General features: G+C 41.2%; 1 protein-coding gene across 1 annotated transcript; it reads left to right on the forward strand.

Moving 5' to 3' along the window:
- The first annotated feature begins 694 nt into the window (after positions 1–694).
- hs3st1l1 (heparan sulfate (glucosamine) 3-O-sulfotransferase 1-like1) lies at positions 695–26,325 on the forward strand. The gene is made up of 2 exons (XM_005933587.3): positions 695–1,072; positions 24,837–26,325. The coding sequence occupies exon 2, from the start codon at positions 25,003–25,005 to the stop codon at positions 25,933–25,935; it is 933 nt and encodes a 310-aa protein (XP_005933649.1). The 5' UTR covers positions 695–1,072; positions 24,837–25,002; the 3' UTR covers positions 25,936–26,325.
- The last annotated feature ends 1,062 nt before the right edge of the window (positions 26,326–27,387 follow it).

Here is a 27,387-nt window from a genome sequence, read left to right on the forward strand (position 1 = left end):
GGTAGTTTTAATTTGAACAATGAAATCCAGCACTTTGACTGTCTTCCAAGAGACACTGTCTGAAAATGTGCGCCTTCATCTCCATATTTAAATGATCACCCATGAAATCTGGCTTCTCCCTGTGCCAGGATGGCCATTTGGAGCGGCTATAAACACGTCTGATTTCCAGTGTGACTAGACAACTCATCACCCTTCTTTTCTAACAGAACCAAGACTTTAATCAAGAAAAGAAAGAAAAGGCCTCATGTATAGATTGTAAATCAGTCTACTGTTAAGTCTGGTGCCAAGGCTTTCACGAAACGCTCCTTTAGTGCTTTGTCTTGGGCACATTTCTCATAATATGATAGGGCGAATAGTGTGATGGCATTGGTCGAATTTTTCTGTCGGAATTATAATATGTCTGTTTGAAACTGAAGTTAAGCATTTTCCAGCATATCTGCTATTTGTTCAAGGTACTAATATAGAGTCATATAACTGTTTAATATCACTGCTCTGTCTTCTTTAGGCATGTATAATGGTAAAGCCTATTGTTTATTAGGCAAACCCAATCTTCTATAGTCACAGAAAGGCACAAGTCTGACAAAACAGAAAGAATAAAACGAATAATAGATAATAAATACGATTAGGGTGGGAGGCTATTGTGTTCGGGTCTGAGCTGGAGCTCTCCCTTAAAGCTCAGGATTGCAGAGCATCAGTGAGGAGAGCACCTTTCCCTGATCATCTGACGGCAGACGGCTCCTCCCCGCTCCCTCCTGTCTGCTACGCAAAGCAGTGGCTCGGGCACAACTCTGCCCGCGTTTCTATCCACGGGGTTCGTCTACGTGAGCAGGAGACCGGAGTCGAGTTCTCCACTTTGAATAAACAAGGACTGCGTTCCTGCACTGGTGTCGGCTTTCCAGTGAATCAGTGATGAGAGTGGCCGAGAGCACAGGCGGACGCTTTTCTCCCGTGCGGACCTGCAGAGCGCAAAAGTGCGCGCCCCGGTTCGGCTTCGTCTCCATCCTCCGCTCCTGAGATCAACCCAAATCCAAAGAGGCGCGCTGAGATCCCCCACGAACCCCCCTCGTGCGAGGTAACCGGATTTTCTCTCAAGCTTTCCCCTTACTTTGAGGACACACTGCTTCTCAGCAGCTCACACACATGCGTTACGCTTTCATGCAAAACTTGAATCTCCTAGCGTCTGAGAAAAGGATGCTGTTTTTTAAATAGAATTTTTATTCTTTTCAATTCACGGGTGATTCATTTCTCAGTTGTCAAGCTCGAACAAATCCAGTTATCGCCTCGCAGCGAGCCGATCCTCTGACATTTTGAAATATGATTAGTCACTCATGTGAAATAGGTGCCTCGTCGTTTTTCTGGACCTCACATTTAAATTCTTTTTAATAGAGTATTGATCAAACTAATTAAAAAATAAACGCTGCATCCAATAAATTAACTTTAGGCTCTCACGGGAGCACCGTCTTTTCTAAACCCTGTGGGCTTTGACATTTAAAGTAAGCTTTCCAATAACACTTCTAACACATTAAAAGTTTGGGGCAAAATTTTCGAAGTTAGTGTTTTTTTTTTTCTTTTTAAGGGATTAAAATGCGAACTTAAACAGAGACGTTTGCAGAACTCCCCCCCAGCTCCAGATTGAAACTGAAAGCTCTTATATTCCATTTTAAAGAGTCGCCGTGTAAACTCAATCAGACAAGAGCAGCTAATGATAATTACCCCTCTCCTGTACTCGGGGAAACGTAGCCTTGATGTGGCATTGTTTCTTTCCTCGGCATCATTTCATCTCCTGTATCTGCTATCACAACCAAAGCAAGTGAAATTCCAGCAGCCACATACTATAACGTCACAGGATGCAAATTGCCATGGGCTGTGCAATTCACCTTTGATTATGAGCATGTGGGTGTTGGCTTATGTGAGCTGGTTCTTCCAGCAGCAGGATTTCCTCCAAGGCATAAACCGTTGTTTGAGTGGAATAAGTTCTGTGATGAAATTCAAATGAAACATAATGGCTTTTTTTCCCCAGCTGAAACCCTGTCCTATCTCTTTTGCTTCAAGTGGGCTTTAATTGCTCTGTATTTAAAATAGGTTCAATCTTTAGGCTGCATAACCATGCTCTGGAAAGTAATGTGGTGGTGTTAATGTTCTGACAATTACTTTTTGGGTGTAGACTGCTCATTATATTGAGATGTGCTGTAGTCTTTTTGTTATTTTTTTCCCACTGAAAATCCCCCTTTTAAAGATTTTATTTGAAATACATAGTGAGCGCGTGCAAAAAAACTTTCTAGATGGACACTTATTAATCAAGAGGCAAATGTATGGAAATGGTGAAAAGGCTACACAATGAGTTCTCTGCAAGCTGGCTAGAAAATTGGAATTAAAGGGCAAAAGGTCGACATGAAAAAGGGGTCACCCTCATTATTTTCATACCCGACTAATCAACATGAATGTGGTGACTGTGCATCTGTTGCTAAGCCAGAACGGATATTTTGTTTGCTTCATCCTATGCTCGAACCAAACGTGTAAGTATTGCAGAAAGCAGTGAAGCCGGGCGGTCTATGAGATCATCTTGACAGTAAGCGTGTACGAGTTAGGTTGTAAAGACAATGGTGAGATAGGGAGGCGGTTATGATTTCTAAATCCACAGAGAAAACAAAAGGTGTCTCTGTGGTGTAGGAGTGGACAAACACGCAGGGTCAGTTGTTTTTTACACCACACCATGAGGGGTTCGTGTGGTAAGCATAGAAGAAGGAGGAGGAGGTGGGAGAGAAACAGTTTCAATTGCCTGTTATTAAATTTTTTTTCCTTTTTTTGTGTTTGATGGAGTTTATCCAGTTGGCTCCACTTGAGCAAAGCGGGGGACGAGGGGTGGGGTGGGGTGGAGGAAGAGAAGAACAATAAAACAGAAGTGAATTTTCTCCTCCTCAAGTTTTGCTAATCAAGAGCAATAAAAAATAACACGAGCGTAGAGTTAATATTTGATGAGGTTATGTTTGCTGAATTAAAGGATGAAAACTATTAGCTGAGGCATATGAGACTTTTGTTAAAAATGCAAATGAAATCCAGTGTTTGGCTTTTATGTGTGTGTGTGGTTGTGGGAGGATGTAGGTTTTCCCTCAAGAGATCCAACTTTTATGAAACACATTTTTTTAAAATGCTTTTAAATTGGCACAATTCAGCCTGAAGGCTCTAAACTCTGTATCAAAGTCAAATGTCAATGAAACCATTAAACTATTTATCTATATTGTTTATTTTTATTTGTGAACAATTGTGACCAAAACAATATTTTTAATCGACATTTCTTGTACTGTATGGTGACAGCCTCTATTTTTAAGTCATGGAATTTATGCTTGTGTAATGGCCCGACTGGCCAGGACAATATCATGAAATGTATGAAATGCATGTTTGTTAAATGGCCTGTATTTGTATTGCGCTTTACTTAGTCTCTAAGGACCGCAAAGCGCTTTACACTACATTCAGTCATTCACACACACTGGCGACGGCAAGCTACATTGTAACCATAGCTCCCCTGGGGCACACTGACAGAGGCGAGGCTGCCAGACACTGGCGCCACCGGGCCCTCTGGGCCTCTGACCACCACCAGCAGGCAACAGATGAAATGTCTTGCCCAAGGACACAACGACCGAGACTGTCGGAGCCGGGGCTCGAACTGGCAACCTTCCGATTACAAGACGAACTGCCAACTCTTGAGCCACGATCGTGACCTTGACCGTGACCCAAAGTCTTAACTGTTTCAATTGTCATAAAATGGCTTGAAAAAGGCTTCAAAATGCCGCTCTGTCAGAAATATGCCTGAATTGGTGTGCTAATTATACAGCAATGACTGTTAGTGGAGAGTGTAATTCAGATTATTTTCTGTAACTATGTCGCTTCAACACTAAGTGTAACAGCAACAGTTTTCAGCCACAATAGATACTGCCCATCTAAATAACTTCAGATTTAAAGCTGCACTTCCTTCAGTCCCCAGCAGTGTACCCGTTCCGTGTGGAGCAGAACGGATACATAGCTGTCGAGACACACACTGACATATGTGGCTCTGTATCCACTATGAAAGGTGATAGCCCTATCATATTGCACAGGCAGGTAACCAGATTGGAGGTATTGTTGGCCATTGCTTTGTAGCACCTGTGATTTGAGCGCTCTCAGCACTGCTGAATACATTTGCATATTAGCTACTTCCTGTGATTTGCATCCTGGAATTACAGGCTGAGTTAAGAGGTTGCAGAACTCCCCACTGCACAGTTATGACAGGTGCTAACTAGTCTCCTTGGTACAATGTGAGAAAAACATCACAGAGTGATAAGGAGCCACCAGAAACTCTGAAGGTGTGAACATAACATGCATGAAAAGACATTTCTGGAGAGAATTGCTGCGATTGTTAGCATGCTGAGCTAGCTATAGCAAGCTAGCCAGCTGAGCTCGGTGGTTGCTACTTTCAAAGTGAAATACAGACTCCAAGGTACAATGAATCTTCTAAAGTTCCCAATGTGGAAAGAGTAAGAAACAATCTTTTATCTATGTAGTGCAGCTAAGAGTTCATAAGGCCATCTCCTGTCAGTGGTTGCTCTTAGTCATCAGTTAGCCTGCTTTCTTCCTACCCAGGGGCCTGAAGCTCTCTGTCTCCAATTAGGCCCAAAAAGTTGTGTTGTTGTGAAAAAGAATATAATATAAAATACATAAATTAAACTGAGGTATAACTTTATTTTTTAATAAATATTGAAGGCTGTTTTCCTGAATGATATGGGGCAGTGAAGGAGTGGTTTATTCTTGTTAGCATTGTGAATGGAGTGACTTGCTAGTGATAAGATTTACAAGACCCAGGCATCATTATTTCCCTGCACCCAGTTAAATAGAAGTTGTCAGCTGTCATGTGCTTTGTGATTGACTTTGATCCTGCCTAATGATCACTGTGTTCATCTCGGAGCCGTAGGACATCGCTCGTCATGCTCTCAGCCTGATATAATATGCACATGATTTCAAAACTGAGCCTCTTGACCTAGTGAATTCTCAGTTCTGCTGGCTTTTTGATTTTGGATATTTACACCCCTGTGATTAGGTCACCCAAGTACAATCACTCATCCAGCATTGTGATGGTAATGTCATACAGAGGCTGATTTATGTGTGTGTGTGTGTGTCTGTAGAATTGGCTGGATCCCCTGTCTGCCTCCCCCGTGGACTGATTACTGATCAGACTAGCATTTCATATCAGCCTTGTGGGGGGAAATTAGAGGATTAGCAACAACTTCATGCTTATTCCCTACATATCTTCCAGGCCTCCAAATCCTCTGGAAGCCATTGTTATTTTAAGTAGCTTGGCAATTGAGCATGGAAGCAAGTTCTAATTCTCCCAAGTCTTTGGAGATGCTGAGCTGCAGAAAGTTAACATTTTGGAGCTACTTCCCCTGCTATTCATGTTCTTTCATGATGTGAAAATGAGTAACTGAGAGAGGGCCATGAAGCTGGCTGCCAGGACCTCTTCACTCCAATCCTTGGTTCATACATAATAGATAAGTCACTGTAACTTACAGTACAGGGCCATAACTAGGCTAATGCTTAGATTTGCATATTTGTGCCGGATTCCATAATTCATGAGCGTGCAGCAGGCAGAGATCCATGCTGCAAACCTTGGTCCACATGATGAGCACCATATATATCTATCCAACATATCCAACATGCGTACCAACAACATTAAAAGGGTGTACAGAAGCTGTCTTTTCCAGGCACATGAGAGCTTTGTCTTCATCATCAAAAGCTTCAGAGTCTGAACTCTGCCTTTGGGGAAGCCTTATTAAAGGCACGCAGATGAGAGAATCAGACAACAGGCTTTCTCCCGCTTAATTTACTGCAATTCTGAAATAATAGGACAGGGTGAGAGCGGATGAAAGAAGAGACAGCAGAGGGCAGCGACACCTTGTAGTGAACAGATTTCACGAGCCACTTTTTCATCAAGGGGTTCAAGAAAGCCAGACACCCTCATCAATGGCGAGTGTTATGAAGCAGATTTATCATTCCACTTGATGATGGGACAAGTCATTTATTCATTAAGTTTTTGCTCTGTTTCTTGCATACATACACACACACACACACACACATATATATATATATATGTGTGTGTGTGTGTGTGTGTGTGTGTGTGCGCGCACTCATAGTTTGAATATCTTGTCATATTTGTCAGTCTTGCGTTGCTTTGGAGGGAGCACAACCCTGTGATGTAGAGTGAGTCTTGCTTTGATTCACATGCCTTTTCAATACGTATCAATTTATTTTGTGTGGACGCGTCGACGTGTGGGTGTGTGCACCTGTGGCTGTGTAGTAGTGAGATTTTCTGTTTGTGACACGGTTCCAGTGTGCGTCTGGTGACCTGAGTGCAGATTATTTCACATTTTAATGAAACGATTTCCTGCATCACAACGTTTTACCATTAATTTAGAGATTTTAAAGTAATCTGGGGCGCTAACGAAGGAATTCACACAAAGACGACCTTATGGTCCACATTTTCAAAGAAGTCTGCTGAGCTGTTAGTCATCTGTCAGTGTGGACAACATCATTACTTCTAAGGAATACATTTTCTGCATTTGTCCACGTTTCCTTTTCTTTTCACATCACTGGTTGTAATTTTAAAGGAACAAATGAATACTCATGAGAACAAAATGTCAAGCATTGGTCGGTCCTACTGACTTGCGCTCTTGTCACCACCAGAAGCAACACTTGACATTTGTTCCAAAGGCGAAGATCTGGGTTAGTCTAAATATGAAATTTGATCTTTAGAGACACCGATTTAGATTTATTGTTGGAAGGTCAAACACCTAACGAAGGCAGCTCAGAGGATGTTTTCAAAGTTAAGCGGAGAGGAGATGAAAATAATGACACACTGTTGAGTATTTAACAGTGGCTCGGCACAGCGTGGCCCAGTAGAAAGCTATCTGACCAGTATTAATAATGTCTCACTTGTGCTTATTGGCGAAGAGTTTAGCAGCAATCTCTCGAGGTAATGTGGGGAGCTGTCCATGGTGCTGAATGAGACTGTTCATCTTGTGTTCTGGAAAAGAGAAAGCCCAGATGAGTACCTCTCGTTTTTTTCCACCTCCAGAGGGAACACTGCTCATCTCAAACTTGAAATTGAACCTTGAAAGATTCTGTTTCTCTTTTTCTGACTTAAAGGCAAAGGGGTGACACGAGGTGTAGTTACTGAGCTATATGAAGCTGAATCTCAAAATAGTCACAATTATGACACAATTCAAAAGCGAGGATTCAGTGCTTGTACATTTAAAAACAATTATTTATTGTGATTTGTAGTCTTATATCACCAGGGTGAAACACATTGCAGTGTAATGCAACTTGCATTTGTACTTGTACTGAAAGCCTGCTTTTTAATTTTCAATATCATTTATGTGTGGTTTTGGAGTACCTTTTTTAGCCAAATAAATATTGCTCCCATATCTGGTTCATTCTCTGTCCTTTATTGGATGGTTAATTGAATATAATGGGGCTGGGGACTGTGAACCTTTCAAAACGAGAAACTCACAGTCTATTGTGCAACACAAATCTGAAAGGCTAATAATAAAAGCCATGTCACAAAGGAAAGATAATAAAGTGTTTCAGGTTTTTATTATTATTATTATTTTAAAGGCAAAAGGTAAAAGGTAACATGGTCTTTTTATTTTTCCACCCTAGAAAAAATATTTGTGCTTTTTCACTATTATGTTTAATTAACAATTAACAGATTTTTAATACTAATCAATAATGAATCAATTGCTCTAACATTGCTTAAAATATAAAAACTCTTGAGGTGAATATTTTTGTAAATGGAATGTATAAATACTGTAATTATAAATAAATAGGCAATACATTGACCTTTTAAAAGTGGTTATTAGTTGCAGCACAATTATTCTACTACAGTGCAACTTAATCATTGATAACTAGCTCCAGTTTTATAAGAAAACATAGTTAATCAAACACCCCAACACTTAACCAACAGAAAAACAAACAAAAACTTACCAGGCTTATTAGATATTTCAGAATGAAATATATTTAAAATGTGTTAATAAATTGGAAATTCCTAGTTAATTACACCTTAGTAAACACGTAACTTTAAGGTTTAGATTTATGTGTCTGTATGTGAATAATACGTCTACAAAAATATTAAAAAAAATATTTGTTGAACTCTGTATAGTACAATTTATAGTGCTGTAAGTAGCTGATAGCAGTTGACAAGGATTACACTTTGATGACACTGGCACAAAAGTACTGTAGCTGACTTGAAGCAGCTGAATTTTCAGATATATGCACAAAGTTTTTCAGTGTTGGTTCTGTGATGCACTATTTGTGGCTATGGTGAGAATAAGGATGTCACTACATATAAGCTATTTGCTACCAAAACTCGAAAAGCACAGCGTATTAGCGTATTAGCTGCTACAATAGTGTCGCTCCAAATAATTGATAAGAAAGGCAGTATGGAGGTACTTTGTACTGTTAATCTGAAATAAACATTACCATTTTGTTTGAAAAAGCTAGCAATGCTGCTGTGAAATGAATGTTCCACAGGCTGAAATGTTTGCAATGGAAAATGCTACATAGATGCATAAGCTAATGTAACAGCTGTAGACAACTCAGCACCAAATCTAACATTTCAGTGACAACATAATGCTAACATTTTTAAATGACTTTTTTCGGAGAGATTTTAAGTACTGCAAGTCCAAATACATGCAGTTAGTGGAGATAGGCTCCGGCCCCCCCGTGACCCTGACAGAAGCCGAAGAGAATGGATAGATGAATTAATTAGAAACATATAATGAAGGTTTTTACATTGCTTACGCCAAATGTTCATTCCTGATCACAACTCTAAAATAGGAGAACAACCTGCCAGTACAAATTCCCAAATGTGACTCAACCAATATAAAACACAACAATGCTACATCCATTTATTTTTTATCATAGCATTGCTATGCAGCCCTTTTATTGATGGTGCCATACAACCTTAAAAAATGGCAGCTAGTGCATTTTAAATAAAGATGTGACCTGGTTTCACTACAGGAAACTCAAGAGTGGAACAGGTTAAGTATCCAGAACAATGCATATAAAACAGGACTATTGAACAGACTTACATTTCTATCTTTGGGGTCAGTCACTGTAGAAGCTGAAAGAATTTCATTGTTTTCTAAGAGCAGAAATTCCATTAAAAACTGCTAATGTTTGACTATTGATTGTCCTAAATGTACTCATGTATTCTTACTTATGCGCTGTGTATGTTGTGTGTTTGGTAATTGGCTCGGCATTAGTTTCTGAACCCTAAGGCCATAGCCCCTTTTCTGTAACACTGCCACTGTAACATTTCAGTGTCAGAGTGCTCTCCAACCCTGAAATGAAAATCCACAGTGACTAGTGAATGTGCCGTATCATTATCTGGGGATATAAAGATGTAATCTGTATGGATAATTCTAATTTCACTCAACTATTGGAGAGATTCACATGAGCTTCTTCTTAATTTATCCATATTCTTTTTCAGATTTTCCATTTCACTTCACAGCACATTTGTACACTCCTTCTAATCTTGTAATTACAGCATTTGCTTATTTCCCACAAATCTACAGTATGTGTGTAACAGATGTTCATTATGTTTTGATTGTTTGATCAGTCAGCGATAACTTAGGGCGTAAGAGGATAATGGTGATTATTTTTACATTTGCTTTCAGTTTTTTCCCATCTAGATAGACAAGCCAAAATATTATATAAAATGGGATTAAAAATAATTACATGCAGCCTGAAATGCTTGAAAAAGCTTTATTTTTGTTTTTGTTACCAGTGTGTTTATGTAAAGAGGACGATTTGCAATGCATGTCACTGAAATTGTATATTGTAATCAATATTCATGCATCACTGTAAATTAACCCACTAAAAAAGCCTTCGCTTTAGTGTCAGGTAAATATTTAATGGCATGTATGCTAAACATATGTTCATTTTGTATGCATACTTTGGCTCCTGGCATTTTTCTACACAGTCACTCACATTTTAGTAGCTGCCAAACAGATTTGTACAAATTTGTAGAGTGGAGCATTTATTATACAGTGCACATGGAGGGTATTTTTAATTTTTTTTTTTTTTCATTTCAAAGCAGATCTATTCTTTGGTTTAAAGAGTGAGCGTGTGATAAAGACTGTGCCATTTAACAGGATTTAACTCGAGGCTATCTCGACTCGATAAAAACTGGACAGAGTTTGTCTCTCACCTTGAGAATGACTTTTCAGCGCATGGCTTCTTCTTTACATCATATCCTCTTCAGTTAACTGCAGCAGGGTCCACAGTTGTGGAATACTGCGAGGATTAGCGAGGGCATTTGATGTTGGCATTCAGGGTTTCAAAGAACTTACCAATTCTCATTCTGCATGTGTCAGAATACAGAGCTGGTGGTTTCAGTCATTGTCTGAAATGGCACTCAATCTGAGGATGAATTCTTTTGGTTCAGCTTTGTGGGAGAGTTGAAAATCTGAAATTAAATTAATTAGCAATAGTCGAATAAATTGACAGACGTCACTGGGATCCATCTTTTGAGTTTTGAACAATCTGCTTGTTTTTTGGTGTTATACTAAATAGTGCAATATAAAACATTTTAGCCACAAAAAACGCATCATACTGTTAAATAAACACTCTTTATTAATGTTATAGTAAGGAAAGACTGAAAACCTTTGCTTAGATTAGCTCCAATGTTATCATTTGGCTGTTAGCCTTAATGTTAACAGTAGGCTGATGTGGTCATCAGGTAATTGTTAATAGTTAAATGGCTAATGTTAATGTGTGAGCTGGCCAGGCTAACATGTTAAATACTTAAGTGTATTTAAAGTGGGGGCTCTGCTGACCTCTTGAAATTCCTCACAGAGGTTTGCTCCATATTGTGAATATACTATGTTCAGCTCCTAGTGGTCGGTGGGGTTGAAATAATGTGTAAACTGGAGGAGGTGCAGATGATGCTGTAGCAAATGAGCTTCTAATATGATATTAATTTTTAGTCTGGATTAGTATCTGAGTATTTTTTTACAACCCTAGTGCATATATGCTGTAAGGAAACATTTATACCAAGCTAAGAAAACTCCCTCTCGCGCAATATAGACTAATACGATTGTGACAAATCATGTCAGTGTGTCATGAAATTACCAACCTCTGTAAGGATGCTACAAAGCTGCATAGCTTGGTTTATTTGGAAGCTAGCTAGCAAGCGTAGAAAGATTATTTGAGTAAGTTCACATCAACAAGTGACGTTAAGCCCAAACTCATTAAATTGACATTAGGATTATGTAAGGTTTATGTGCCCTGTGAGGGCTCCTTGCCCACAAGAAGGTTTGAGAGCTCCTGCAGAAAACCACTAGCTTGGGTTTGATTTTTATATCTTTGGATGGCTGAAGTCACTGGAGATTAAATTTGTTTTGTGGGTTAGAGAAGTCTGTAGGGGTGTATCTGTGCATTGATAATTTCCAGAGCAACAGATGCAGTTGTATTGCAGTGTAATTTAATGCAAGAAGTACTCCACATAGGAAAACTCATTGCCCAGCAAATTAAACCATTACCTCCCCGGTTGGAGTTAAATATGGAGAAATTACTCATTTAATGTCTGATTACTCCCTAATAGAGCCATCTAAACAATGGTATCCACACATTCCCACAAGTAAATCCTGCTTCTCTGCAGCATACGGGTGGCAATTGCTTGTCAGGGTCAGAGTGAAGTTTTATTAAAAGATGCATGCTAAGAAGTCAAAAGAATTCATCTGTTTGGATTCATTATAAGATGGCTCTCTAGTCTGAAGATTTGTCTTCATTATCCAGCCAAACACCAGGCAGATAACACTCTGCCTCATTTGCTTTCCCAGCCTCAATTTTCCCTGAATGATAATGCAGCATCTCTTTTGTGTGGCTGTGGTAAAGACAAGCAAGCCATTTCCAATATGCACACAGGATTACAAAGGTTAATCATCAATTTAAAGCTAATCTTTGTTAAATACCAATAGAAGCTTGGTCTGTGCTCGAGACAGATATAATCAGGCAAACCCCCAAACAATCCTCCATCTAAATGAAGTGAAAGATGGTTAATCTAGGCTGTACGGCACAAGTTGATGAGCGAATACGGCGGAGGATTGCACCACAACTCTCAACTAATGTTCCACTGTTTGCTAAATTTAGTTGTCAATTCTATGGGGCGAACCACAGAAATGCTCCCAATTCTCGTATTTACTTAGAATAGAGTCCAATAGAAAGAGACCCCCAATAAAACTAATGCCACTTTCCAACTGAGGCATTTCATTTCACCCCCATCCTGCTCAGAGATCGTAATTCTTGTGTATTTATCCTTGCTTCATTGTTGCTGTGGAGTTGAGATAATTATGGAGTTTTAAAATTATGCAATCCCTTTTCCCTATTCTGGGAAAATGATTAATTAAATTTCTCCTTTTTTCCTCAGTTAATACGCAGACGACTGGGATCACAGGGTCCTAGTCATTATCTGGTCTGGTCTGCTCTGGTGAAACGTGTCTGCCAAGTTGGCTAATTAAAATTTGAGTTTCCTTCCATTGCAGGCTGTTCATATTAGTCAAAAGTGGCACTTCATGATATTAGAATAAAATGACTAAAGATTTTTAAAAGCTCATCCTCACATGCAGGTGTGCGGAAGTTAAACAGAGGGAAAAGAAAAAGCGGCACATTCACACACAGATTAAAGGCAGCCTTGCAGCTAGCCGGTCCTCATTAAGTTAAAGGCCAAGGGATATGTGGAGACCTTATTGATTACATCATGCTGGTGGTATTACATGTACTATTCATAACGATGTAGTCGATGCATAATCACCGCGTGAAAGAATCACTAGGAACACCCAAAAAATATCTGTTTAATAAAACCTTGTATTTTTAAAATATCTATATGTCCCATATAACATCTAACTGAACCGATCGTTTTATGGCCCTAATCTACGGAATTCAAGGGGACAACATTTAACAGGAATTATGGCTTTTAAATGCACAGGAAGTAAAGTTCTATATGTTATTTCTTTCAAACTTCTTGACTAGTGAGATAAGCTTAGGACAAAACATTGTGTTTCCCATTAACCTAAGCCATTTCAAGTCTGGGCAGGAATTTACAATAATGGGAAATAGAATCAGCTCACCTTAATGGCAGAGGCATAATTCCATTGACAAGGCAGGCTCCTTTAATAAAGATAAGCCCTGAAGAAAATCAATAACCTGAACTAATTTCGAATGGACTCAGACAAACATAACATTCGCACCCAAGCAAACATTTTTAAAAGGCCTTTTTCATTGCTATTGCTTAGAGAACAAACCGAGGCTGTTTTCCAATCTTCGCTACATGACACAGTAACAAAGCAAGCCAACAAGTAATCTTGCAGATGCCCTTTCTCTGATTCTTTTTATTCCCCCATTAGGCCTCTGATGCTGGGTCCACAAACTTCTCTAATTAAGAATTCGTCTTCAGCACATTCGCCCATAAAACGGGCCTTGCTGCAGAACGTGGGGTGATAAAAGGAGTTATTGGGCCTGCGACCTCCTTTGCCTCTTATCTCCCATAAACACTTCAGTTGGTTTTTACAGGACTGTGGAGGCGGTGGTACGAGTAATAAGCCAAAGGGGAATGGCCAAAAGGCTGGGGTGGTGGGGGGTGGTGATGATGTCTTATTCATGAAGAACGGCTCAACAAGGGGGCGCAGATGAAATTGACAGCGAGAAGTCATCGTCATCATACTACAGGCGGTAATGTGGCTCCGATAAGACCCGTCTTGTAGTTGAAGTTGATTAATCTTTGCGCCGGGCTTCATTTCACCGTGTGCCGTGGTGATTTTTAAAGCGGTAAAATACAGAGTGCTTAAGCTCTTTTGGGAGGGAAATAAAAAATAATATTGCACACTCATTAGCTTTACCGGGGGTTCTTACAGTAGCTTGTGGGTTTAGCGACACACCAGCAGAAGACAAAGCTCTGCTCTCCTATGAAAGTCACCCCGCTGAAGTGACACGTTTTATTCCCTCTATCTTCTTAACCTGATTCTGTCACCCACCCAGGACTACACATGCACAGATATTTTCATTAAGTTGCAGACAGGTTTCTTACAGCCATTAAAATGAGCCTGAAGTCTTGTACGTCACCTACTCTGGTTTTCTTTCCACACACATTAAATTCAGTTAAAGCAAAGAGTGTTTTTTTTTCAATAGCATATTTTTTTTTGTTTTCTTTTCTTTTTAACCCACACCTCATTTCAGTGTGCGCATGCTCTGGTGATTTGAACCGATGGTGGATCCCTTCCTGCTATGCAGGCTGAACACAAGAAAGTGTACGGTGAGATTGCATTCAAACCGCTGCCAGTGTTGTGTTCTCAAAAAAGAACAAGAGCAGAAAGAGTATAAAGTAACAGAGGCTGCCAATACTTGTGGTTAGCCTTCCTTGAAAATGTCTGTAAACGGTGCCTCACTGGTGGAGGAATCTCAGCTTAAAAGCGCGTGTGGAGCCCAACTGGCGCTGGAGTTTTCGTCTGCTCTCATGCACGGGGAAGATTTTGCAGAGGTTACGCTAAAAAAGCAGCTCGGTGCTTCACGGGCAACGGTGTGGAGCGGTGCGAAGGCAAACGCAGTAAACAATGTAATGATAGAACGAACGACAGCCGCGTGGAGCTATGGTGGTTTATGTCCTCCCTCACCTCTGCCCAGTCAGGCCTCTGAAGCACACCCCTGCCAGAGAAGCAGGGGGCAGTGCACGGGGAAATGGAGCTGGAGATTGTTATTATAGATAAACACTTCTCTTACGATCTAGTTTGCCCTGCAACCAGGAAATTACAAGGATGTTGCTCAAAGTTGAGCGCAGAGGCACCTGGTTTTATTTGCCTCTGAGGTGCCAGTATGCACAGTCACAAACTGCGCTCAATAAATGATGCTGAGTCACATGTGGGAAATTGATGGTCTTTTTAGAGTACTTTTATAAATTTGTATATATGGATGATGTTTATTGATAGAAAAGTAACTGGGGGTTGTTTGTTTAACTGATGCCTTTCAGTTGCTTAATTAATGAACAACTGCAGTATAATTTGCTATATACCATGTGTTTAAATATGAAGATTTGCATTCTGTTCTATTAAATACAGCATTCAGGGGTTCGCATAAACATAAGGTATTGACATGATGATGTCTACTGACATAACACATTTAACCAAATGACTCATTATAAAACCAACGGTTAGTCGAAACCTTGTGCCTTAATCCAAGAGCATACGTTATTTTGCAGTTAATAAACAAAATCTTGCCTGAATCTTAATATAAATATTTAAATGCAATATGAACTAGGCATGCCACATTTTAAATGATACTGAAGATTACAACAGAGTTGCTCTAACCAGTCGTCCTGTTTATTCTGGAAGTTAAGAGATCTGCACTTCAAATGAACTCAAAGTGATGAACGATGCAACTTTGAAAAATACTTGTTTTGTATTCTTGGGGGAGGAGGGGAGAGTATTTTTTTATGCCTATCATTAATTAAAAAAGCAAAAACTAGAATATGCCTGTACACAGAAAATAGACTGAAGAAACACTTAGTGTGCAGTATGAACAGAAGGAATGACTACATCAAGTCAACATTAAAATGAGTTGATTTTGCCTCTCTTAAAGGTTTTGTGTCTGATAGAGTCGGTAAAAAGGATGACTTAGCAGGTTTTAAACTTAGCACTGTCTCAGCCCACACCGTCTGATCCATCCGATTGTGTTACGATCCGTGAGCCGCATTTGAGGCGACAACTTGAATTACTTATGCAGATGAGGTAGCTCGATACCGTGAAAGTTCAAGTTCAAGGTCCTTCGCTGCGGCTAAAGTGACATCCCAGAAATGGGCGTCTGTCACCGCCAATCTGATGCTCCTTGCATTTCCCATCTCCGTATCTCTCAGTCACGCTTGACTGATTCGTCATTCACACGTACTGCACAAACAAATCAAGATGATCCTGGATTTGCGCTAATATGATAGCCGAGCCAGTTGAGCTGACCGCTGTTCCCTGACTTTGCTGAACACCATCACAGTTTGCTAAATGTCAGGTGTCTATTTTTATTGCCTCTTATGGGATACATTGAATTCCTACCTGAGCATGCTTTATTTGTGCTCACTGTGTTTCCAGAGTGCGCTTCTGCTTGTTTATTTACTGCACATACACCAGTGATATCCCAGTGTAACCACTACTGACACATCTAACTGCATAATGCTTGGATGCAAGTGAATGCAGGACACCTCTGTGCTAAATGGTTTTAAGATGAATGTGTTATTATTAGCTTGCTAACTGCCGCCTGGTGTTGAATCACTCCAGCGCTTGGCAGCCAACAGCAAATCACAGAAGGTCCAAATACTAAACCTCGAGTTCTGCAGTACTGAATACATATTTGTGATGGCGGGAAAACACTGGCAGATCCGTGGCGTGTGCCTTCCAATAGAACGCTGCTGTGCCAGATCATGAAAGGTTTTCCAACTGCACACACCAGCTGTAGTGTGGGAAAATAAACACAAGATATACGTTGACCTCTTGGAGGAAAACAGCATGCCCCTAGTGTGTGTGTGTGTGTGTGTGTGTGTGCGTGTACAGCTTAGTTAATATGTATTACGCGCTTTGCCCTCGAGTACAGTTTACTCTCTGCATAACTCAACACTTGGCAAGGTAGGATTACGTTCAGTGTATTCTGTATGCTGTGTATGAGCTGTAAGATTGATGCCATTTAATAAACAACGGTACGGAAAAATAATCATAAAATTCTCTAAACGTTGCACATTTTTCTCACTTTACTCATCAGAGCTTTGATATCATCGTCAGTACCCGGCAGGCCTTGCCATAGTTTTCTTTCATTAAACTATTCATCACATCGGCCTCATCAAAGATTAAGAGTATCCTCGCTGTTCATTACAAGATGGCCTGCTTTTTATTTGATGAAGTAATTCATCCATAATGTATGTGTATATTGGTGTTTGCAGGATGCCTGCGTGACTGGGGGCGAAAGTGCTGGCGTTCCGCAGACTTAGACCCACGAAGGGAGCACGAAGCCGGTGCGTTTGTTTTGATTAAGTCGGCATTTCGCAGTGTTCCCTCTGCGATGAACCGCAGATCAATTACTTTACACAGAGAAGATCAGACTCATTGTGAGAAGCAGGAAAAAGGTGTGATGGGAAAAGAATTACAACAGCATTAAATTGGGGCACAGCAAAATTAGCTTTATCTTCGTGAGATGAGGAGGCTGTTGCGGAGCGGGGAGCTTGATTTTGTGGAAAGCATAGGTGCTTTATCAGAAGTGGCAGGCTGAATGAGGATCATCAGGCCACACTCTGATTGAATTCCTTCTCATAGTCTGTTGTTGTTTCTGACGGACCGCGGAACACTTTCCTGAGTGAGTCAGTGTCCCTGGGATTGGTTGCCTCCACTCATCCAAGGGTGATGAACAAGTCAGCCTATTTTATCTGTGAAAATGCCTTCTGGGAATCCAGACAATGTCAGTTGGTGCTTGAAATAAATCTCAGCGCATTGACAAATGTCAGGGCTAAACTGGAGGAGGCCTGGGCCGAAGACTGCGGGACTGCGAGAGCAATCCCGTGGCAGTTGAACAATGGCGCATTTAGGCTGGGTAACTGGAGGGGTGTTGCCATGGCGAAATGACAGTGCTCCACGGCATTGTTTGACCCGGGCAATCGGGGAAAAGCAACAGCATTTTATATAAAATGCTACGATGCGTTGTTTGTCGATAAAGATCCTTATTCAAACGTTGCCAATCTAGCAGAAACATACATTTGTTTATGTGGCGCAGGCCTTCGTCGAGTTGGGTGGCTCATGTTCGTGTGCACAGATGGCAGTGGGCAGAAGGATTGGTAATTGGAAGAGCTTACGTTGCACACTGAACCACTCTATGGGTGGGGAAAAAAAGCTGAAACGACTGCTATATAGAGAAAGTTTAACTCAACTTATAGAAAATCACAGATAAAAGACTGTAATTAGGGCCCGAGGCCACATGCGTTTGAGTGTAAAAGCAAATGACAGATTACATCCTCTGTTAATGAATGCCTTTGCTGACATGTGGGTGTGGATTAGGTCATTGTCTTACTCATGCGCTCCAAAAATAGCTCGATACTGCTTCCCATCAGAGCTGCAGTCCTCTCAAAACAGGGAAATATTGTTTCTCCAGCATCAGTGTTTGTAAAATGCTACTGAGTTGTCTGCATCAATAGTTTGTCATAGTTATGGCATTTTATCACACTTCCAGGGCCTGATTTAAAGATTGAAAGTTAAGCAAGGATTAAATTAACATGGCATTCCAAGGCTGCCATTAATATAGCTTTAAAACATGCATTTTCTATGAACTGAATACATTACACTTAAGTTTGAAACACTGTTGAATCAGGCAGTTGCCCTGCATCAACACTAAACCAGGCAGAAACCCTGTGAGTTCACTCAGAAAACAAGTCAAGGCTGGCACAGAAATCAGAGAGAAAAAGGGTTTAAAACACACCTACATAGGCTGGCATGGGAAAAATAATGAGAGCACCGTGTGCTCTTTGTTCCTGAACGTGAAGAGAGACTGAAGAAAAGGTAAAAAAAAAAAAAAAAGAACCAAAGAGTACTTTTGTAATCTGATTTACAGAGCTTAATTTTCCCTCTGAGAATACAGAGCTGATATGTTTTACCAGAAGAAAAAAGAAACAAAAAAGCTTTAATTTGGTTTCATGTGTCCAAAGTACATCCTTTCACAAGCATTGCGGCTTGTAAACATGCATTTCTACCAAACACCAGTCAGGCTTTTTTATGTTTGTCTTTCAAAAAGTGTACTCTTCCAGGGTCTTATTTCATCGAAACCACTTTCATTATGAAAGGGATGCATGCAACGAGCAGACACAATCACGAAGGTTAGCTTAGTGTTTCAAACTCTCCTACTGTTCAGTGTAGGGTTAGTTTTCGAGGGAAGGTTGGTCACAGCCCAAATGGACATTAGATTTTCTCATTATATCAGCAGCTGTGGCTACAGGAGTAAAGGCTTGGAGAGGGTGTTGAAGTCTTTCCTTGACCATGATCAGTGAAAGTTTCTTTCTTCTTTTTTCTTGTGTTGATCCTTTGGAACACAGGAAGTGCTCAGTTCTTATGATATAACTTAGAGATACTTTACCAGCAGGTGGCCCCAAAGGAGAGGATTACTCCGATGCTTTTGCCACTGCCAAATGTCACTTTGATAGGTACTTCTAGCCCAAATTAATGCATATATGTTATATGTAAAGCAGTGCTGCAACAAATCCTCCTTTTTGAAGGCTTCTGTTGAAACTGTCATAATCACCACAAACTGTCTTCTCAGAAAGACCTGATGAAAACAGATTCATCATCCTCTTCTTCTTCTATTCGAGTTATTGAATGAGCTGTGGAAAAGAGCACATATGACAACAATCGCCCAATACTAACAGCTCCGTGTGAACACGCCTCCACATTAACCTTGGATAATGCCAACATCACAATAGGCTCAAACTCTCTCTCTCCTAGTCAGGGGTTAAATGCCTTGCATAGGGCACATCTGTTGGCTTTCTAATGAGAAGAAAGCATTGCTCTTCCCCGATTATATTTTCTTTACCAGCCTGGAGATTAAAAGTGGCAACACTGTGTTCTCAAGCTACCCCACAGCCTTCTTCTCTTATACTCACCAGTTAACAGCTGTAATATACTGTAAACAGAGGGGGAATACTCATTCATTATTTGTTCACATCATGATGAAGCTAGCTTTGAACAGGGATTGGAATGCTTCACAGGACTCAAGGTGTCCCTTCAAAACCCTTTTGCATGCTGATGCAGCACAGGGTTGGCAGTTAAGGATTTTACGTCTGAGAAACTAAACGTGTGAGTTTCTTAAAGCTCTGCTGGCTTTCATGCCGTCTGTTTATACTGCATCTATGTAGTTTAGGTTAAGAAAGAAAGAAAAGCTCTGTCTTTGTCCTCGGTACGTAGCTGAAGCCTGAAGTTGTTGCAATAGAAATTAATCAAGTGAGCCAGGAATCCCACTGTGAACCAAAATGCATCCATAATTTAAAATCAGTCCTGCATGTGGGAGTGAAGTTTCAGAGTTCCAGTTTGGATGTGGGTGGGTGGGAAAAAATATATTGTAGTGGTTTCTGAAGGCCTACTGGAGAGGATGGGTGAGGAAAGGAAGTGGGAAAGTGCAAAACAAAAACAGAGTGAAAGTGCATGTGTTTCTGTGTCCAAAGTGACTGGACGGACGGGTCAGAGCCTCTCACACGGGATCGTCTAACAACGCTGGACGACAGCGAAGTGGAGACGCAAGAGTGCGGGATGGAATGAAGTCAAATAAACAAGCGGTAGATAAGAGCAACGGCAGATTCTTATGCTTAGATCAAACAAGTAAAACAATCTGTGTGTGTTTATGTTTACTTGTGGTGCTAAATGATTTAAAATGTGTGACCACACAAGAAAAATGGATAGTAATATTGATTAATTTTAACTTCCTCACTTGAATCCGTTTAATAGCAAAAGCCACCCTTTGTAATCAAGCTTTATTGCAGTAATAATTATTTTGTACTAACGTCTCTAATGAGCAGCCGTTAAAAAAACAAAGCACCCTGTGCAATACCTGCTGCCTGCCACGGTTAATGGCAGGGGGGCCTGTTGAATATGAATGAGGCTTTTTTTTTTTTCGCTGTAGATGTATAGAGGCGGCTGTTTGGGATAATTAGTGGGAACCTGGCTTCCCGTGGTGCCTGGAACCTGTGGAGCCCTCCTCTTAGCCTGGTGGGATATAATGAATAGTGCAGAACTGTTGGCGGAGCTGTCTGCTCAGGTGGTACACTGCACTTTTGCTCCGGTGCCAGAATAGTTTTAAAGTCTGGATAATGGTCAGCGAAGGGCAGCTCTCGTAAGTGTGTGTGTACGCGTGTGTGCGGAGGCTCAGAATTATGGGTTCGAGTGGCGAGTGTGGTGCAGAGTTTTAGATTTTTGTTATCTCAGCAACTGTGCCTCCGACTTTACCGAGTTCAATTTCCATACCCACTTATACATATTCAGGGTCAAAAAGAGGATGGAGAATATCCCAGTGTGCGGGGCAGGGAGACATCTTCAGCACGAGTGGACACTCACAGAGCTAATGCATGTAAAACTAATTCAGTAAAAGTGTGGTCGTTGCTTCCCGTCCAAAGCTGCCCCCCACCCCCACCCCAATCTAATTAAAAACGTCTCACCATTTTGAAAGAGAGGGAGGGATTGACTCTAATTCATGAGGTATTAATGGTTCATATTAGTAATGCATTGATACTGCGATACCTTAATATTCCCAGATAGCCAGAATTAAGTATTAAATGTTACTTTTTTCTTTTCTGGAAATTTATTATGCCTCATTGCCACTGGGATCGTTCTTATGTATGGTATCATCAGGTTAAGGAGTAGCGCTGCAGTGCTAAAGGATTAAAGATGGTCACGTCATGGCTTAGGTCAGAATGGTGCCAGTGTCTATTTAGCACAGCAAATCAGGATATGTCTGGTTCAAGATGAAAAATGCAAACAACAGAACAGGTTTAAAAGCATTTCCACCGCCTTGGCATTCATGGCCTTGCGGCACTGTTATGCCTTTAGAGTGCCTGAAGAAAGGTAGCCAGAGGAAAACATTAAAACCCTACACTGAAAAAATTGGATTTTTCACCCTCAATAAAAATGAAGCAGTGAGTTTGAGTAAAATGTAACTAAAATGTAAAAGATGAAACATTTATTTTTGTTGTGGCAGATGGTTGCCCATCCCTGATCCTCTCATGGAGGTTTTTTCCTGTTGAAAGGGAGTTTTTCCTTCCCACTGTCATCAAGTACTTGCTCATAGGGGGTCATGTGGTTGCTGGGGTGTATTTTTATTCCAGTTATTGTAGGGTCTTTACCTTACAAAATAAAGCACCTTGGGGTGACTGTGCATTTGAGCATATTCTGTTCAGTTTAACATTTTACATTATAAAACAAAGTTACAAAAAATCTATATGCAATTAAATTATTTAAAGTCAGCAATTTAGGCAGAATTTTTTTTTTGAGTGTTCAATCAAAAATGTGTCCAGTTCTACAATCTGAATCTAGGTTCTGATGCTGTGAAGCAGCAATGAGACACCAAACAGATGCTATATCCTACACACAAAACTCAGTGTGGCCATAGTTATCCCCTGCCAGCCTGTGCGGTATAACCTTCCACTGGTTCCTGCAGTCTTCAGCGGATATATTCTTGGTTAAGTGGTCTGCCAGATATTGTGGTTGCCATGTGCCGATTGAAAAGCTGGAAAGATACACATCAAGTGCAGAATAAAGCAATAAGGCCCGGTGGAATGCGAAACAATGGCTCCTTCCAGGTGGTGCTGTACTGTGAGAGGTGTGGGGGGAATTGGATGAGACAGAAAGCTCGTCTGGCTGCCTGGCTGTTAGCATTGGACTTGGCAGCTCTCTGCCAGGGAAACGCTGACAGGCAGGCGAGGCTGTCACAGCACATAAGTGCCTCCTCGCACCATCCCCGCTCCTGTAGGGCAGGTCAGCTCTCCCGCGTTCAGAACACGGGCCCAGTCCCACACTCAGACCACAGATCATAATGTGTAACTGGGGAGGGGGAGGCATGTGTCACAGGCTTTATATGGTTGAAAGACTCTGTAAGGTGAGAGAAAGCCACTGGTGACACCGCAGAAATGTGCTCTGCGCGTTGGTAGTTACACTCTTCACTTAATTAAGAGACGGCTTCTGTGATTAAATTGTGCTGAAGGCTGAGCATTTCTGCAAGCAGAGGATTAATGATAACAGTTGGCCCGCTAAAAACAACTCAAGTGCGCAGATTTAGATCGTCTATGCGCGCCTCACAAATCTATGATCCCCTCACAATGTGTTGACAGTTTCTATGCAAAGATTACACTTTCATACTTTCATCAGTCCGGAATGAGCGTTTCCCACAAACTTATCTTAAATTATTGTAATGGCTGATCATTCTGGAGTCAAGCTGATTGTTGTTTCACACTGCTGGCTTGGTGCATAAATTAGGTAGGGAAAGGACTTTTTTAAGCCTTTCGTTAAACATAAAATAAATTACTGAGTGTGTGATTTTCTCTAAAAAAAAATATATATATATATATATTTATATATATGTATATAATAATATATATAATATATTATTTTATATAGTATATATATATATATATATATAATATATATATATATTATTAGTATATATATATATTATATATAAGACATCTATATTGATGTATATATTAATATAGTGGGGTGTGGGGGGGGGGGGGGGTGGGGGGGGGGGGGGGGGGGGGGGGGGGCTGGGGGGCCCAGCCCTGGAGCAGGGTGCCGCCGGTGCATCGAGAAAATAAACTGCCGAAACAGGCAGCTTCCCTGCTGTTATCAAAGAAATGAAAGATCAAATTTATTTTAAAAAATATCCTTTCCCCCTTGAAAACCCCAATAGATGTAATTACAGTAAATGGCATCTACAGACTGTGAGCCAGGAATTCAGCGTCTTAGTTGGGAGGGAAATTATCCCCAGTGTGCTGAAACGTGCAAAAGGTGACGAAGTTACTTCCACAGAAACACCCAGTTTTTAAATTGCATTTGAAAGAAACCCATTTGTGGTCTACATTATGAGGGACGAGGTAGGGAAAAAATTGTCTACAGTAGGCATTTGAAAATAATGTGTGTGTGTGTGTGTGTGTGTTGTGTGTGTGTGTGTGTGTGTGTGTGGTGTGTGTGTGTGTTGTGTGTGTGTGTGTTTGTGTGTGTGTGCCAGTGTTTGTGTGCAGCCATGTGTTCCCAGGATGGGAATATGTGTGCTTGTTTGGATTGCCTTACCGTGACCTTTGCTGTTGAATCTGGATGTTTGCATAGCCCATCCCTGTTGTTTTGACTAGCACAGAGTAAGCAGCAGCTCTCTCGGCTGCCTTTCCTCGTAAAAAATATCTGAAGACTTTTGCCATTTCAATTAATTCCATGGCGTTAAATATATACATATATGTATACATTTATTGCTACAGAGATGTTTTTTTCCCTTTTTTCGTGCTGAAGTTGAGGCGCACCATTTGACTAGTGCTTGTTGAAGGCAAGAAAAACAAGGCGAATATTAAAATATTTAAAAGGCCTTATAGAAAGGATCAAAAGTTAAAAAAGACGAGGCAGCGACATTCAATTTTCCCATGCTTTTGAAGGGCTCCTCGGCAAGATTATAAGTCAAACCTAACACCCTAAATCCTTCTCCTTGTTGTTTGCTGGATTTCACTGCTCTGGTATCGATCTTTCTCGGCTCGTATAGAAAATCAAAGCCACCTAGAGTGGGAACTCATCTGATTTCCGGCAATAAATTTGTCTTTACAGTCTCTTGGTTTCAGCGCTGTGGGTAGGTGCGTATTGATACAGGTGTGGATTTTGACCTGCTGAAGGAATACAAAGAACTCTGGTCTCATCTTTTGGCCTTCAGACTCAATTGCATATTTCAGACACATTTTCTGATGAGCTGTCTGGCTAAATGTTTTTCGCACCGAGAAATTACAGTATCAATTGAAAGTGACTCTATAGAGTGAGAAGAGAAAGCAGATGGGAAGAGGGAGAATTAAAAGAGACTCAAAGAAAGATGAATTGAGATTATCCTTTTGAGATCATACACTTATAACAGACGTGGATTGTATTTATGGCTGGATTGCTTTTTCATGGGAATGAGAAAGGTGCCATTTCAGTATAATACAGACATTCATTCTTCATTATATGCCTGAAACCTAAAAGCCCTTTCTTCTCTCTCTTTTTTTTCTTTGTTCTTCCCTGCAGATGTGCCGCAGACTGATTCGTCCTCCGTCTCCAGTTCATATTCAATGGCAGACAAAGACTGCATTTCTTAGCACCACTGAGTTCGGAAAGTCAGCTTTGGTCCACAGCTAAGCCACAGCCTTCTTTCTTACTGACTCTTTGCAAGTCTCCACTTCAGTCCATCACCATGGCCTGTTTTCTGGCATCGGCCTTTCTCCTGGTTCTTCAGACATACGCTGCCCCACCTGAGGCAGGATTTGGGATTACACTGGACACCGTGGACCTTGACACCGGCCTACTAGTGAATGTCTCTGGAGATGTAACCACATCTCCACCCCCGGGAACAAGCAAACGAGCCCCACATAGTATCATTATTGGGGTACGCAAAGGTGGCACAAGAGCGCTGTTGGAGATGCTGGACATACACCCTGAAGTGGCTGCCGCCGCCACCGAGGTGCACTTCTTTGACTGGGATGAGAACTACGCCAAGGGCTTTGAGTGGTACCGTGAGTTAATGCCCTACTCTTACCCACACCAGATCACAATAGAGAAAACTCCAGGCTATTTCACTTCAGCCCTTGCACCCGAACGTATCTGTGCCATGAACTCTTCCATTAAGCTGCTGCTGATCTTGCGAGACCCAGCTGAGCGGGTCATCTCCGACTACACCCAGGTGTACTTTAACCGGCTGGAGAACCACAAGCCGGTTCAAGCCATTGAAAACCTGCTAGTGCGCAACGGAGCGCTGAATATGAGGTACAAGGCCATTCAGAGGAGCCTGTACGATGTCCACATGCGCAACTGGCTGCGCCACTTTCCCTTAGAACAGATACACATAGTAGACGGTGACGCTCTGATCCGTGATCCCCTCCCAGAGCTTCAGAGGGTGGAGCGCTTCCTTAACTTGCCACCCAGGATAGTATCCACCAACTTCTACTTCAATCAGACCAAAGGGTTTTACTGCATCCGCAGTGATGGCCGAGAGCGCTGTCTGCACGAGTCTAAGGGACGACCTCATCCTGCTGTTAACAGCACTGTGCTCCAGCAGCTCCGCTCCTACCTTCAAGAACACAACCGCACCTTCTTCAGGCTGGTGAAGCGCACCTTCGACTGGCAATAAAAACCCCAGTTCGCATTCTTAACAGAGCCACTATCTTGTCTGTGACGAGGATAAAACATTTTAAAAAATGCGGGAGGCTATGAAGCACTTTAAGGACGTTTAAAAACTTTTGAATAGCCTCTTAATAACTACTGTTGTAATCTCTGGTTTCAGCAGAGGAGTTCTATATTTACACGATAACGGCAAAAAATGTGAAAAACTGTAACTACAGGCGTAAGATTAAAAAGAAGAACCTTCAAGCTTAATAAGTCATTCTCTCTGTGCTGGAAGTGTTAAGTGGTGAAATTTCAGTGAAAACAAGTTTATGAAACTGATGAAGTTTTTTTCCCCCTCTCCTTTGATATTCTTGTTCTTGATAATAAATTGTTCTGCTTTGAAATGTACAAAAAATGGCATGTTCTCCGTTTCATTCTGACCATCGTATAGCATAGCCCCTCAGCCTTCTAACCTGTGATATTTAGAGAGTATGCTAAGATAGGCAAAGGCATTAGATAAGCCTTTGATTTGCTGTGGTGGAAGGTAGACATTAATGCAAGGAAATGGGTACCCCGGAGCAGCGCTTTAGCAGTACAAGAATCACTAATAGCTCTGGACATTGAATGCAGCCTGTGCCTGCAGCTAAATAAGTCGGATCTTCATAGTCAGCAAGCTAAAATCCACAGAGCTTCTGTTGCGTTTTGCCGCTGTTCAACAATTTGCTCAGGTGTAAAGTGTAGTCATTAAATTATATGCCTAACAGTGCTGTAAATCTTTTACGAAGGATACTGTATCCATTGCGGATCCTTTTCCTATTTTCTCCCTTTCCTGAATCATGCACATCATGCGGTCTTCCAAGAAACAGCTTGTCGTCCTATGCACAACAGACAGACGCGGGTCATGTTTCTTTCATTGATTGGGCTTTAAACAGCAGCCAAAGCTACAGCTCCGCCGGGATCTGATATTCATGTGATCTCCTTGCTCTGTCTGCTGGAATAAGCACTACAACTCTCCCGAGGCAAACAAGTCATTGATGCTATGCTGGATCTATATCCAGAACGGAGCAGGGGTGGGGGTGTGAAGCTGTGGGCTATATAGAAATATGCTGAATATTTATATTAGTAGTGTAGTTCGTGGGCCATCTGGGGTTTTAAATTATAATTAGGCAGGAAAATTCTGTGTATAGCCAAGTTTGGTTTGATGACAAAGTGCTAAATAAAAATCAGCCCTAGCTCATCTCGCTCAGGGACTTTTCTCGCTTCTGCTCGCCAGGGGGCACTTGGACCCCAGAGTAACTGACGGAGGACCCGGTGGAAGGAAATGTGTCTGGACATGATCTCTTTAGGATCTAGTCTCTCGGCACACACGCAGGTGACAGTCACCCCGTGACCCTGGCCGACGCCTGTCTGCTTGGGTATGTATCACCCAGCCGCTCATCTGAGAGATAACGAACTGTCCTACAGCACAAGCAGCCTG

Source organism: Haplochromis burtoni, unplaced genomic scaffold (assembly GCF_018398535.1).
Source record: "Haplochromis burtoni strain Fernald_Lab_line unplaced genomic scaffold, NCSU_Asbu1 Contig_170, whole genome shotgun sequence".
In the NCBI taxonomy this organism is placed as follows: domain Eukaryota; kingdom Metazoa; phylum Chordata; class Actinopteri; order Cichliformes; family Cichlidae; genus Haplochromis; species Haplochromis burtoni.

Bases quoted from the DNA above. Each gene is read 5' to 3' on its own strand.
- hs3st1l1 (XM_005933587.3), top strand. From the start codon at position 25,003: ATGGCCTGTTTTCTGGCATCGGCCTTTCTCCTGGTTCTTCAGACATAC.